Source organism: Sinocyclocheilus grahami, unplaced genomic scaffold (genome assembly GCF_001515645.1).
Source record: "Sinocyclocheilus grahami isolate Dianchi unplaced genomic scaffold, SAMN03320097.WGS_v1.1 scaffold703.1, whole genome shotgun sequence".
Classification (NCBI taxonomy): Eukaryota; Metazoa; Chordata; class Actinopteri; order Cypriniformes; family Cyprinidae; genus Sinocyclocheilus; species Sinocyclocheilus grahami.
Window position 1 is genome coordinate 379,548 of NW_015505882.1, and position 13,347 is coordinate 392,894.

At 36.8% G+C, this 13,347-nt stretch overlaps 1 protein-coding gene across 1 annotated transcript in view; it reads right to left on the reverse strand.

The window, feature by feature from the left end:
• The window catches only part of LOC107559851 (laminin subunit alpha-5), a 77,407-nt gene that overhangs the window by 49,389 nt on the left and 14,671 nt on the right, over window positions 1-13,347 (reverse strand). Inside the window, exons 3-6 of the mRNA XM_016243862.1 lie at window positions 5,963-6,080; window positions 3,426-3,544; window positions 3,092-3,262; window positions 2,878-2,975 (exon numbers count right to left, since the gene is read on the reverse strand). Of these exons, the coding sequence (XP_016099348.1) occupies window positions 2,878-2,975; window positions 3,092-3,262; window positions 3,426-3,544; window positions 5,963-6,080 (506 nt within the window). The remainder of the gene's footprint in view (window positions 1-2,877; window positions 2,976-3,091; window positions 3,263-3,425; window positions 3,545-5,962; window positions 6,081-13,347) is intronic.

Here is a 13,347-nt window from a genome sequence, read left to right on the forward strand (position 1 = left end):
TATGTTGTATGTTGAAATATACAGGTGTGACAGTCTCAGGGGGAAACATCTGGTCTCCTATATCCCCATTGCATGTATATCAGTAAAACTCCACAATATCGGTTACACACACACACACACACACACTATATCTCCTATACAAAGGAAATCACAAAGAACAGCAGATTTAACAGAGATCCATGAAGGTTATGAAAACTCTCCATCCTCTCCAAACGCAATGTTAGCATCTGTTTCTTGTTGCTATGATCTGTATTAACCCTCTGGGTTGTGATAATTCCCACACAGGAGAGAGTTTCTTTTTTTCAAACTGACACATCTGACACCTTCCAGGTGGTTTATATTCCTGTTTGCTCACACTGAGCGCTGCAGGAATCTCTGGAATGACCGAATACACACACTATTTATCAGCAGGGACAAAAACTATGACCGGCGGATATATCTTGATTACAACATACAAAGAGCCAGGAAAATCTCTCAAGATTCCTGAAATATTACATAAACAGACTGATCTGCTTTATGTCCAAAGGTCTGCTGCACTAAAGGACCACATATTCGCTTTGAATGCTTGTAAGATATTTTATTACGCTTTCAATTCTGGAACATGATCAAAGCAGCAAAATAAATGCAGCCACTGCATACGTTCAACAAAAACTTCTACAACAGGTTTTACAATGACTTGCGTGAATAAAACCTTTCCTAGATGTTTAGCCCATTGAAAGTGTGAACTGATCCAAGGCATTGGACAATTAGCAGGTTAAGAACAGAGAGACAGTTCACAGTGTGCTGTCTCATGATACATGGCTATCTTTTGACAAGCTAGTAAATCCAGACGCCTGCAGGGCCTCAGAACTGAAAAATGTCACTCCCCAGCCACCATCACTCACTGTCCTGAGACACGCGCCTAGTGGAAGCGAGATGCCCTGACTATGAGCCTTCCAGCTAAAAACCTTAGTGGAAATATCCTAACGACCTGATCTAGCACTGGTTGCTTTGTGGTATTAGAGGCCCTGTGGCTATTTCCTAAAACTCTGCATTACGTATTAGCTCTTGTCAAAACATTGTGCTTGAGGGAAAATATTATTGTAGGGTGAAAACATGTGCAAAAAAAGTTGAGAATCAGGCAAGTGAAGACTCCTCAGAGCAGAGTGTCAGTGCAGCATGTATGTGCATGTGCTAGTGGTCTGCTGTGCGGGTGGAAACTAAGGGTAATTTTAACACCCTCTGGCTACAGGAAAGAGCAGATTATGAATGAGAATGATTTCAGCCTTCTTCTTTGGCACACAAGCACATTTACAGAAACAAATGGCCATCCGCTAGTAGTCATGCAAATATGAAGGTGTATGGATAAATCTGGGAAATATTTGAATATTGGCGACAGTGTAGCAACAACATATGCATATTGATGATGAAAGTATACTTGCATCTTACCTTTTATAGTTTTAAATTACATATGTTCCATGCATAAGGCAAGAAAACACATTCTAAATGGAATTGTGTGGCAACTACAGGACAAAATACTTCTGATTGACTACACTACTGTTCAAAAGTTTGGGGAGGGTCAGATTTTTTGTAAAGTCTCTCATGTTCAACAAGGCTGCATTTATTTGATCAGAAACCGTAAAAACATAATAATAATATTGTGAAATAATAATACAATTTAAAAAATGTATTTATAAAGCACTATTAAAAACAACTACCATTGACCAATGTGCTGTACAAAATAAAATATTTTAAATATATTTTAAAGTCTAATTGATTCCTGTGATGCAAAACTGAATTTCAGCATCATTACTCCAGTCTTCAGTGTCACATGATCCTTCAGAAATCACTCTAATATGCTGATTTGCTGCTCAAGAAACATTTCTTATTATCTTGATCTTCTTATTATTATTTATGTTGAAAACAAAAATTGCTTTTCAGGATTCTTTAAAGGGACTCAATTTTCAGAAATTTTCAGAGAACAGAATTTATTTGAAATGTTTTGTAACATTATAAATGTCTTTAGTCACTTTTGAACAATTGAATACATCCCCGTTTCATAAAAGTATTAACATCTTTCAAAAAATACAAAATAAATAAATAAAATAAAATGTACTGTCCCATGCACTGTACTGTACTGTAGTAGTGCAAGTATGAGTACAGGAAAGTGAATAATTGTAAAGCTCATGTTCAACAAGGCTGCATTTATTTGATCAGAAACCGTAAAAACTGTAATATTGTGAAATAATAATACAATTTAAAAAATGTATTTATAAAGCACTATTAAAAACAACTACCATTGACCAATGTGCTGTACAAAATAAAATATTTTAAATATATTTTAAAGTCTAATTGATTCCTGTGATGCAAAACTGAATTTCAGCATCATTACTCCAGTCTTCAGTGTCACATGATCCTTCAGAAATCACTCTAATATGCTGATTTGCTGCTCAAGAAACATTTCTTATTATCTTGATCTTCTTATTATTATTTATGTTGAAAACAAAAATTGCTTTTCAGGATTCTTTAAAGGGACTCAATTTTCAGAAATTTTCAGAGAACAGAATTTATTTGAAATGTTTTGTAACATTATAAATGTCTTTAGTCACTTTTGAACAATTGAATACATCCCCGTTTCATAAAAGTATTAACATCTTTCAAAAAATACAAAATAAATAAATAAAATAAAATGTACTGTCCCATGCACTGTACTGTACTGTAGTAGTGCAAGTATGAGTACAGGAAAGTGAATAATTGTAAAGCTTCTTGAAGTTTGTGGCACACTGGCAGGATGTTCACATGCTCTGACACTCTGTTTGATGATGCTATGGTGCAAGTTCGGACTTGTGATATTTAAAGCCCATAAATAAAATCTAAATATTTGTAAAAGTCACTTACTTGTATGGGTCATTGGGGTCTTGGGCATTACAGGCCTCAGCATGGCCATTACACACACATCTCCCTCCAATACTGATGTCTTTAATACTGTAGTAATACTGAAGAAAAAATGCAGAGAATATATTATAGTTGGAATAATTTATACAACATTTTAAACATGAATGTGATAGCGTTTCATTTATAATTTCTGTCCATTCAAAAAATTGAATCTTACTCTTCGTGTGACCGTGGGGTCTCTCAGAGCTTTGCCCATCAGGTGACCCAGCAGCGTGTTGGTGTGCAGGAAGCGCAGGCGGATGTTGGTGGCCTTGGTGAACTCCCTCAGAACTGGAGAGTAAGAGAAGTTCATGGCGCCCGGACGTCCGTTCACCAGAGACACCACAATCTGAACGTGTGTGAGAGTGATTTAACAATCAAAAAAAGACTTCACAATGATAGCTAAAGTATAAGTACTATAAGTATATAAGTGCACTGACAGAGATATAAGCAGGAGAGAAAGGTCAGTGGGCAGGAGCCAGTGTTGGGACAGAGTTTGTCTGTGTCTGTACCTCTCCATTCTCCAAAGGGACAATCCGTGAGTACTCAGTTGTGCAGATGATATCGTCATCACGGTTGATCCTCTCGATAGTTCTCTGGCCAAACCGCTCGATACAGTCTCTCTTAGAGGCTGGAGCAAAAACAGATGCATGAACAAATCAGTTGAGAAAATGTAAACGTTTGATCAAAAAATAACTTCCCTTGCAACGATCACACGAGATCCAAAAATCAATTCCTGGACAAAGTCCTGCCATACATTTTTTTTTTTCCCCAAGAAGCTGCTTCACCTGGATATAGGTCATATTAGAAAAAAAAATATGATCACAGCTTCTGGTTTATGTCGACTTTAAGTAAGTAAATTAGTGAACTTTAAATATTAATGGACTTTGATTTGATTATTAATATCTTTAATTACAATTCCATGTATCAATGTGAAAGTGAGAGGAAACACAAGTGATTTTATATTATGATGCTTGTACTATAATAGTAACTGATAAAGATTTTTAAACATGTTATCTAAAGAAAATAAAATTTTTAATAAACATGTTTAAGCAAAACATAATATAAATGTATTTCAAATTATTATTAATAACTATTAATAAATATAAAATAATATAACTATAATTTAATATAAAATAATAAATGAATATAAACTAGGGATGCACCGATACTGGTATCGGTATCGGGCCCGCTACTGAGCTCCTGTACTCGTTAAAATTCCCCGATACCAAGCGCCGATACCACACAGCATGTGATAAGTGCCATATAAAATATCGGTATTGGCAAGTACCAAAAATAAAAGTATCGGTATCGGGCGAGTACTGGAAAAAGTGGTATTGGTGCATCCCTAATATAAACATAACATAAGTACATATATAAATAGAATTATAATTTATATAAATTATGAAATTAATATCAACAACATAAAGTGTAAGTGTTTTCTACCATATTATATTTCATTCTGGATATTACACACTGCCACGAGTAGTTGCAGAATAAGGAATGTAAACAATGATTAACACTTCAAAATAGACATTGCTGAGAACGCAGGAGTAGAACAACACATTACACAAAACAATAACCGACAAAGGAGTGAACAGAATAGGGAGTATACGTATATACACACATAGTAAATGAGGTAACTAAACAGGAACAGCTGGACAAAGATTAACTAATCAGAAACCATGGAAACTGATGAGAATTCATAACAGACAAAACAGAAACTGAACTAAACTGAACATAACCGTGACACTCACAATATAGCACATCTGGTCATGATGCCAGTTTTTCCCCGACAAAATAAATAATTGATAAATAATAATTAATAATGAATTCAATGCTGACTCTAGACTGAATATTATCTCGAAAATCTGTCACTTATAAAGTATAAGTTAGGGCTGCACAATTAATCGAATTTCTAATCGCGATTATAATTATGGATGCCACAACTACGTAATCGTTCAAAGCGGCAATTAATCGTTCAAAGTCCACTTATGTTATTCTGCGTGCTTAAGATGCGTTTTTCTTTCTACATGTTATCTTAAGGGGTTTTGCCATTATTTTAATTGTAGTTTTAGTATAACATTATAATTCCATTCATATTTTTACTTTTTTATAATTTAAAGAAGAAACCAATCCGATGTATATTTGACATTTGAGGCTTAATACTATAGAAAAGCACAACGTTTTTCAGTTAGAGTGTTTTCAGCTTGTTTATTTTCATATAAAAATACGGCATGCAGTTGCATCAAACAATGGTATAAACATCATTCAATGTAAATTTATGATAATCGTGATATTTCAAGGGAACACAAAGTTTTTCTTTCTACATGTTATCTTAAGGGTTTTTGCCATTATTTTAATTGTAGTTTTAGTATAACATTATAATTCCATTCATATTTTTACTTTTTTATAATTTAAAGAAGAAACCAATCCGATGTATATTTGACATTTGAGGCTTAATACTATAGAAAAGCACAACGTTTTTCAGTTAGAGTGTTTTCAGCTTGTTTATTTTCATATAAAAATACGGCATGCAGTTGCATCAAACAATGGTATAAACATCATTCAATGTAAATTTATGATAATCGTGATATTTCAAGGGAATAATCGACAATTATGATTTTTGTCATAATTGTGCAGCCCTAGTATAAGTCACACAGTAATCTGTCACACAATGTTCTCTCTTCTCTCCATCTTTCTTTGTTTTGTACAGAGTCATGGAGGCAGCTGTGGGCTTGATGGATTGTGAGCTGATGGAATATTACGTTTCATTATGGCGATAAAGCCAAACCTCCAAATGTCAGCCAAGGACTGTAGTTATTGTTGACAGGATTGTGTTGCCACCTACAGTACCGATGGCCTTTAGTGACAAACAAAACAACCCAATATGTGTGAAAAAAACAGAGAGAACTGGCCAAAACCTGACTTTTCTCACTTAACCCACACTTTCATTCCCATTCCTAAAGGCCACACACTCTTCACAAAGTCGTTGCCAGTACATAACACATAAGTACAATGATAAAATGCTCATTTCAGTTATACTCACAGGCGAAGAACTGCCATGGCTTGTATGTTTTCCCAAAGTCAATGGAGTGCTCCAGCACCCACAGGTCCGGCCGGGGCGAGTTGGCAAATTTGATGAGCACATATGCAACATGGAAAAGCTGGGAAGAATAAAAAGAATTTCAAAGTAAGTTCACATATGAATAATGTTTTATATTATAGTATAGAATAATGAAGCTGATGAACTTCCACTTGCGGGAAGTTCATCGGCTTTATTATTCTATACTATAATGAAGCCAATGAACATCCTGCAACTTTTCACATGAAGTCATCACATACGAGCTCAAAAACAGATGAAATCTTCTGTCTCTCTCAGGCTGTCTGATGGGAGTGACCCTGCATTAATAAGCATCAGTTATGGCTGTGAGTTCATATTAATGCCAAAGCAATGCTGTTTTTAGGTGACTGATGGACTGATGAAGTCACTGAGGTTCACAGATGTTCTCCCACAGTGACTTAATCAAAGACATGGACATAATTGGAGTCTTTTCCCTGAACTCACTCCATTAGCATGACTCAATCAACACACAGTCATTCTGCCCCAGAGAGAAAGAAAGGAGGAAGTAATGACATTATGACTATTAAATGATGCGATGCCTAAGGTAATGTTGAAATTGATCATTAATCATCCTGGATCACCAGTGTGTGTGTGTGTGTATATACAGGTATATATATTTTTTTTTTTCAATACAAAAATTTAAAATGTTCATCATAAATTAAAGTCATTATGTTCATCATAAAGTAAAGTCATGTAAAGTCATTATATGAATTGCATTTCTAACATTTCTGAAAACATTACCAGATACATAAGAACTTCATCATTCTTCTCTGAAGATAGTTCATAAATCATGGAATTAGATAAAAACATTTATTTCAAATACTGTGTTTACGGCACATTTCCCTGTAACATCTCTGATGAAAGCTAAAACTCAGCAGGTCGATTTTAGTTCTAATCATCCTGGATCACCAGTGTGTGTGTGTGTATATATATATATTTTTTTTTTTCAATACAAAAATTAAAATTATTCATCATAAATTAAAGTCATTATGTTCATCATAAAGTAAAGTCATGTAAAGTCATTATATGAATTGCATTTCTAACATTTCTGAAAACATTACCAGATACATAAGAACTTCATCATTCTTCTCTGAAGATAGTTCATAAATCATGGAATTAGATAAAAACATTTATTTCAGATACTGTGTTTACGGCACATTTCCCTGTAACATCTCTGATGAAAGCTAAAACTCAGCAGGTCGATTTTAGTTCACCTGGCATTCATTTGTGTTCGTTTTGCTATCTCTACCACTCCCAAAACACAATGTCACATTCTCACGGGAACGGCTGTTCTGTTTAGTAAAGCGAGTAAATACTGTATATAATGAAAAAAATCAATGTGTGATGCACATCAACTCGTATAAAACTATAAGAGCAATCCATAGTGGAGCATCCTAACATAAAAATCAGGCATTCTTCATCTAATCTCTCTGGAAATGTGTCTTCCTTAAGAAAGCCGAAGGCTTAATGCTTAAATATATGCTTAAGCTCCTCAGCTCTGACAACACAGTATCCCCTTCAACACACACACACACACACACCATCCCCCACCTTCTATACTAACTTCCACAACCCCTCAATGCAATGCAACCCCAACGTCTCTCTGCTACAAAGAAGCACTTCAGCCATGTCAGGGGTCTTTGTCAACGCAAGCCTCCTCATAGATACGCAGAACAAAAACACATCTGTGGAAATATCTGAGCGGAGTAGCGAGGTGGAAATGTGGGCTCTTTGAAATGGGGCTCAGATGCTTTTTCTTCCATCTGTCAGACGGGCGGCTGGTCACAGGAGTGTGAATGAACCTGAACTTCAGACTGCAGAGAAATCTCAGCAGACTCTGTGTGTGTGTGTGTGTGTGTGCACTGCACGTATGTTAGGAACTTGACAAGAGATGCAACATGCTTCTCACAAGAGGCAGGAAGTTCTAGATGAGGACAATTTGTTTGTTAGATGGTTACTTATTGGCAAAAATAGTTGCTGTGACTAGGGTTGGGCGATGTCTACAAAATTGGCATCGGACGATGTCTACAGTGAAACATCACGGTGGATGATGACATTGGCGGGGGCGAGCGGAGGGAGGGGTGTGCCCGAAGCGTGAAAATACGATTCCTAACACCGTTTCTACACCAGACGTGAGCGGCGCGGCGCGACAAAAAACTATAGAACCACTGATCTATAATAGAGATTTATTATATATAGATCAGTCTATAGAACTCATTATAATCAGTGATGCTGTCTACACTGGATGCAGCGTGACACGACACATTCCCGACAGTAAACTGCTGCCGCATTCTATTTATGACGTGCTGACACAAATTTCAAATGATTTTCAACGGTCGCTTTGTTGCGTCCAGTGTAGACAGACTTTAGCTGATGCGGCACGGCGAGACACAACAACTGTCGCGTCCGGTGTAGACACGGTGTAACGGTTGCCTGTTACATTACAGTACATAAAATTTTACTTACCACATAAACAGAGTAAGGAGAGATGACTGAGGATGATGGCGAATGATTTGCAGATCCTCAGTACCACTGACAAACATATCAAATGTGTGGCAAGTACTGCCGCTCAATAGTATAAACAGAGTACTTGCAATCGCGAATCTCGAAAGTGAAAGTGAAACTAAAAGCGTTCAAAAGCACGATGCCAGTTTCAATGCCAGGCATAATAGCGGCTCCCTTATGCCGAAATATGTAGTATAATTAACCAATTATATAACTGCAAGGAAAAATATTGAAATATATATATTTTCCTCCCATCTCGTATTTATTCCCTTTAGGGGTTCCGCCTACACGTCATTTTCTTTCCGAACACGGTATTGGGATGCGGGGGGAATGGGAGGGGATCCCGATGCCGGCTCAACATCGTGATGTCTATCAGCCATCGGCGATGGACGATGGCATCGTCTATCGACCCAACCCTAGCTGTGACAGGCTTTTATTTGGTTTGGTTGGGTTGGGTTTGATGCAGCATGAAGTAAATGTGTTTGAAATGTTCAATAAAAGTCCAGTTGTGTCCAGACTCCCTTAATTATTAATTAATTATTGCATAAATTCCTCTGTTGAATGCTTTCTGCATTTTCTTGTGTTTCCATAGTGATAAGAGTGGAAGCACATAGTCAGAGGACACATGAATGCTTGGCCAATCATTAAGCACCTGAAAACCCAGCAACGCCTTAATCAACAGGGCAAAAGGACATGGAAATGATTTTTGACGATGCAAAAACTCTGTTCTTCCCCTGGAACACTCTTGCAATAAAAAAGCGTGTTGCAGGTATAGGTGAACAGCATTCTGTGTGGTGATCTCGGCATGTCTGAACATGATTTAGCGTGACAGAAATCCGGTATATAGAAGGACGTCACATTCATTCCCCTCATCCTCATCTATACTCTTTTCCAACTTATTAGCCTATATTTTTTGTGAGGGCCTTAAAAGATAATTGGTAATTGATTTAACTTATATCTCAGCATAATATTCAGAGACAAAGTGACTTTAACATGAGGAACAACACAAACCATTTGTAGATAGATAGAGCAGAAGTGAAATGCAGATGAGAAGAGAACAATGTTTTAAAAATAAATAAACAAATAAATACATAGGAGTTGTAGATTTGTATAGTAGTTTTATGAATTATTATTAACCCTTTTTGTTCCGCAACCTCAGCGTTCCGACTCCAAAATAATGGCCTGCTTATGAGGAGAACAGGAGGAGGAGGGACTACCATGGCAATGGGGGATGCCGAAACAGCTCCGAGAGTCCGGGCACATGTCATAAATCCTGTAACATGGTTAGCTGGTATGTACATGAGTGGGTGAAGTGAACCTGTGATGGGTCACTCCAGAGTTCAAAGCTCAAACACAGCTGTCGCCCCCCTCCAGACACAGAATGTGATGGGGGGCAACAGATCCCACCCTTACAGCTCATTCCACACATGCCTGTGAGAGCCGTGTTAACTGCCATCAATTCATAGCTACACATTTACAAAAAAACAGTACAGACACTAGAGGATCTTCTTACCGGTTCTCACCTCTCAAACAAATAAACACTACAACACCACCCCATGTAACCTCGGGACATGAGTCACTGGATACTTTTTCTCTTTCAAAACACAAAAATGTACCACAAGTTCCTTTTTTAAATTTTCTGATGAAAATATGACTGATACCTGCCCTGTGCCCCTGTGTGATTTCTAGAGTGTTTGATAGGGCATTTTGGTTGCTCTAGATGTCGTTCTAAGTGGTTGCAACAGGATTTTTTTATACGTTTGTTTTTTGCATAGTCCAACAAAGGCTAAAATTGCACACATAATCGCTTACTTTCTTCAAATTCTTAAACCCAAGTACGAGTAATTGTAATAATGATACTTAGCAAACACCACTATTCATGCACATGAAAAATGTCTTAAAGAAAGAACATACAAATCAAGATTACAGCGTATATCAGCCTATAGAAGACCCACAAAAAACAAGTCAAGACTTGAAGAGGCACATGGGTACAGGTAAGGAATTTCTGGCTTTTCAAGGCAATGATGTCAGTAAGAGAAGACAAAATAATAAGTTAAGATAAGAGATAATGCAGAGCAGACAGAGGACAAGACAACTGAGACAGAATAAAGTAAGCTAACTATGTCTCCAAGCCAGGATGTGCGTCCTGACACACTGCGCTGTTGAATGCTCTTATTCATTGCTGAACTCTTGCTACTGTAAGCGTCTGAGCACGTGTGAACATGAGCAGACATTGGTAATCTGCACTCAAAATACCGCACCATGACAAAACATACAGCACTGAAGAAAAGGCCTGCATAGCTTTCTGCTACGCTGATCGGAAACTCTGCAGACTCTGCAGATTTATGCTTTTTTTTTCAAGCATTTAAGTAAAACACAAAAAAGCATTTTTAAAGAATCTTCAGAATTTTTATTTTAAGATGGACTATTCCAAAAGGTTTTCCAAAAAAAATACAAGTAAAAAATAAAAATAATAAAATCTACATATATTCAAGATTTATTTTTTTTGGCCACTGGCCACAACTTGCTCACTAGCATACTACTAAAATTGCACACTAATTAATGTAAATCTGCTTTGAAATATATTTATTATGAAAACAAGCATTTAAGTAAAACACAAAAAAGCATTTTTAAAGAATCTTCAGAATTTTTATTTTAAGATGGACTATTCCAAAAGGTTTTCCAAAAAAAAAAAAAGTTAAAAAAAAACTTTAAAAAATACAAGTAAAAAAAATAAATAATAAAATCTACATATCTACAACTTGCTCACTAGCATACTACTAAAATTGCACACTAATTAATGTAAATCTGCTTTGAAATATATTTATTATGAAAAGCGCCATATAAATACATTTTGAACTGAACTGAAAATGACACATTAACTTCACAGAAAATAAAATATTTTCCAATAAATATTCCAATATTATAAGACAGCATGTTGGAAAAAAACATGTTGTGTTCATAATATCACACTTACTATGTCACACAGTACAAGTTTGGGACCAATAAGATTTTACATTGTTTCAAAAAGATGCAAAATGCTGTTTAATAAGCTAATAAAAGATTGATAAAATAAAACTTTAGTTTATTTTGTTTCCACAAAAATATTAAGCAGTACAACTGTTTTCAACATTGATAATAATAAGAAATGTTTCTTGAGCAGCAAATCAGCATATTAGAATGATTTCTGAAGGATCATGTGACACTGAAGACTGGAGTAATGATGCTGATATGCATATAGCCCTTTCTATATTTTAAGAGGTCTGTGCCACTGACAAGTTTAAAATCCTACTTTAAGCCATGAGCATCTACGTAATGACCTATAAGCACACTTAGTCAAATGTAACAGTCGGCTCCAACATACTGCATCTAAACTACTAAACCACATGCTATAAAACTATCCAGAACTGCAAACATCTCATAAAAAATAACATTCACAAACAGGTGTGTCTCACCGTCCCTGTGCGGGAATGTTCGGAAAGCACAATGCCACTGAAAGGCATCTATACTGCCATAAGCTCTCACTGAAAAGAGAGCTATTGTACTCATGTGAGCTTACATCATTCTTGCAGACAGTATGGAAAAACAACATGCTGTTCATCAGTTTTCACCTTGTAGACAGAGGGATGTCACCGATGACATGTATAATCACACTTAATTTCCTGGGAATGCTGGATGGGCAGCTTAGATATACGTGTGTGTGTGTGTGTGTGTGTGTGTGTGTGTTATTTTTATCAGCCCTAAGGCACAAGAGGGGGTTAAGATGAGTTTGAAGGATTGTCATCTGTTTACACCTGCTCTGCATGCCTGAATCCCATCCTCCCTTCCTGCAAAAGTACTACTATCAGTCTGGGATAATTTGAGCATTCCAGCAATATAGATTAGGGATTCCTCTGAGGACCACAACTGGATTTGGGAATGCTTGCTACAGGGTATGAGGGAGGGTTGAGGTGGTGGGATCTGTGCATTCCAAACATAATTAACCGTTACCTCTTATGATCAGCTCTCAGACTGCCTAGGTCCAAAGTCCCTTTTATGGCAAGCCATTGCACTCAGCAGCCATCTTTGAAACACCTCTCCAGCACGCAAGTGCAGCTCCTATCTCTTTGAATGGGGAAACATCAAATTCTCCAAAACTGTTCGCCAAGCTTAAGATTAAATTTCATATTTGAAAACACCAATGAAATCTGACAACAACTGTCTTATAAATGTTGTTTCTTTTGCTCAAATATCGTTCAGGCTAGATCAGCCAGTGCACATGCGCAGTCCTGAGCGCAAGTCACTGAACGCTGACTGTTTCTATAGCAACCGGGACTTCTAACGGCAGCTGCAGTGATGCGATGACTTTACCGATTAGTGATTGGCTCTTTTATTCAGAAGGCAGGGCTTCCTTACGTAGAGCGGCCATAATGAGCGTTGCATTTTTTCCCATTCAAAACTAAATGAGTGGAACGTCTTGGGTATTCTATAGTCTTTGCATGGACTTAACCCGACTTTCTCGCTATGTTTTTACTAAACTTAACGCAAAATGAGTTTGCTGTATCCTACTTGCTTCCATCATCATTATCACTATCCTAAACGTTTTCCTGAACAGGCATTTTTCTAGTTCCTTTGACATGGGAAGATCAGAGGGAGTGGGCTATCTGTGTTTGTCTTTCATATACTGGGAGGTCAAGTGGATAATTGCTGCTAGTTCAGTGTTCAGCCTGATGGTTCTGCTCTTAGCTACTCCTGCGAGTCTCTGGGAAAGAGCGGTGGGTGTTTTCTGCGTCACAGATGCTGTCCAGACTCTAATTAGATATCAC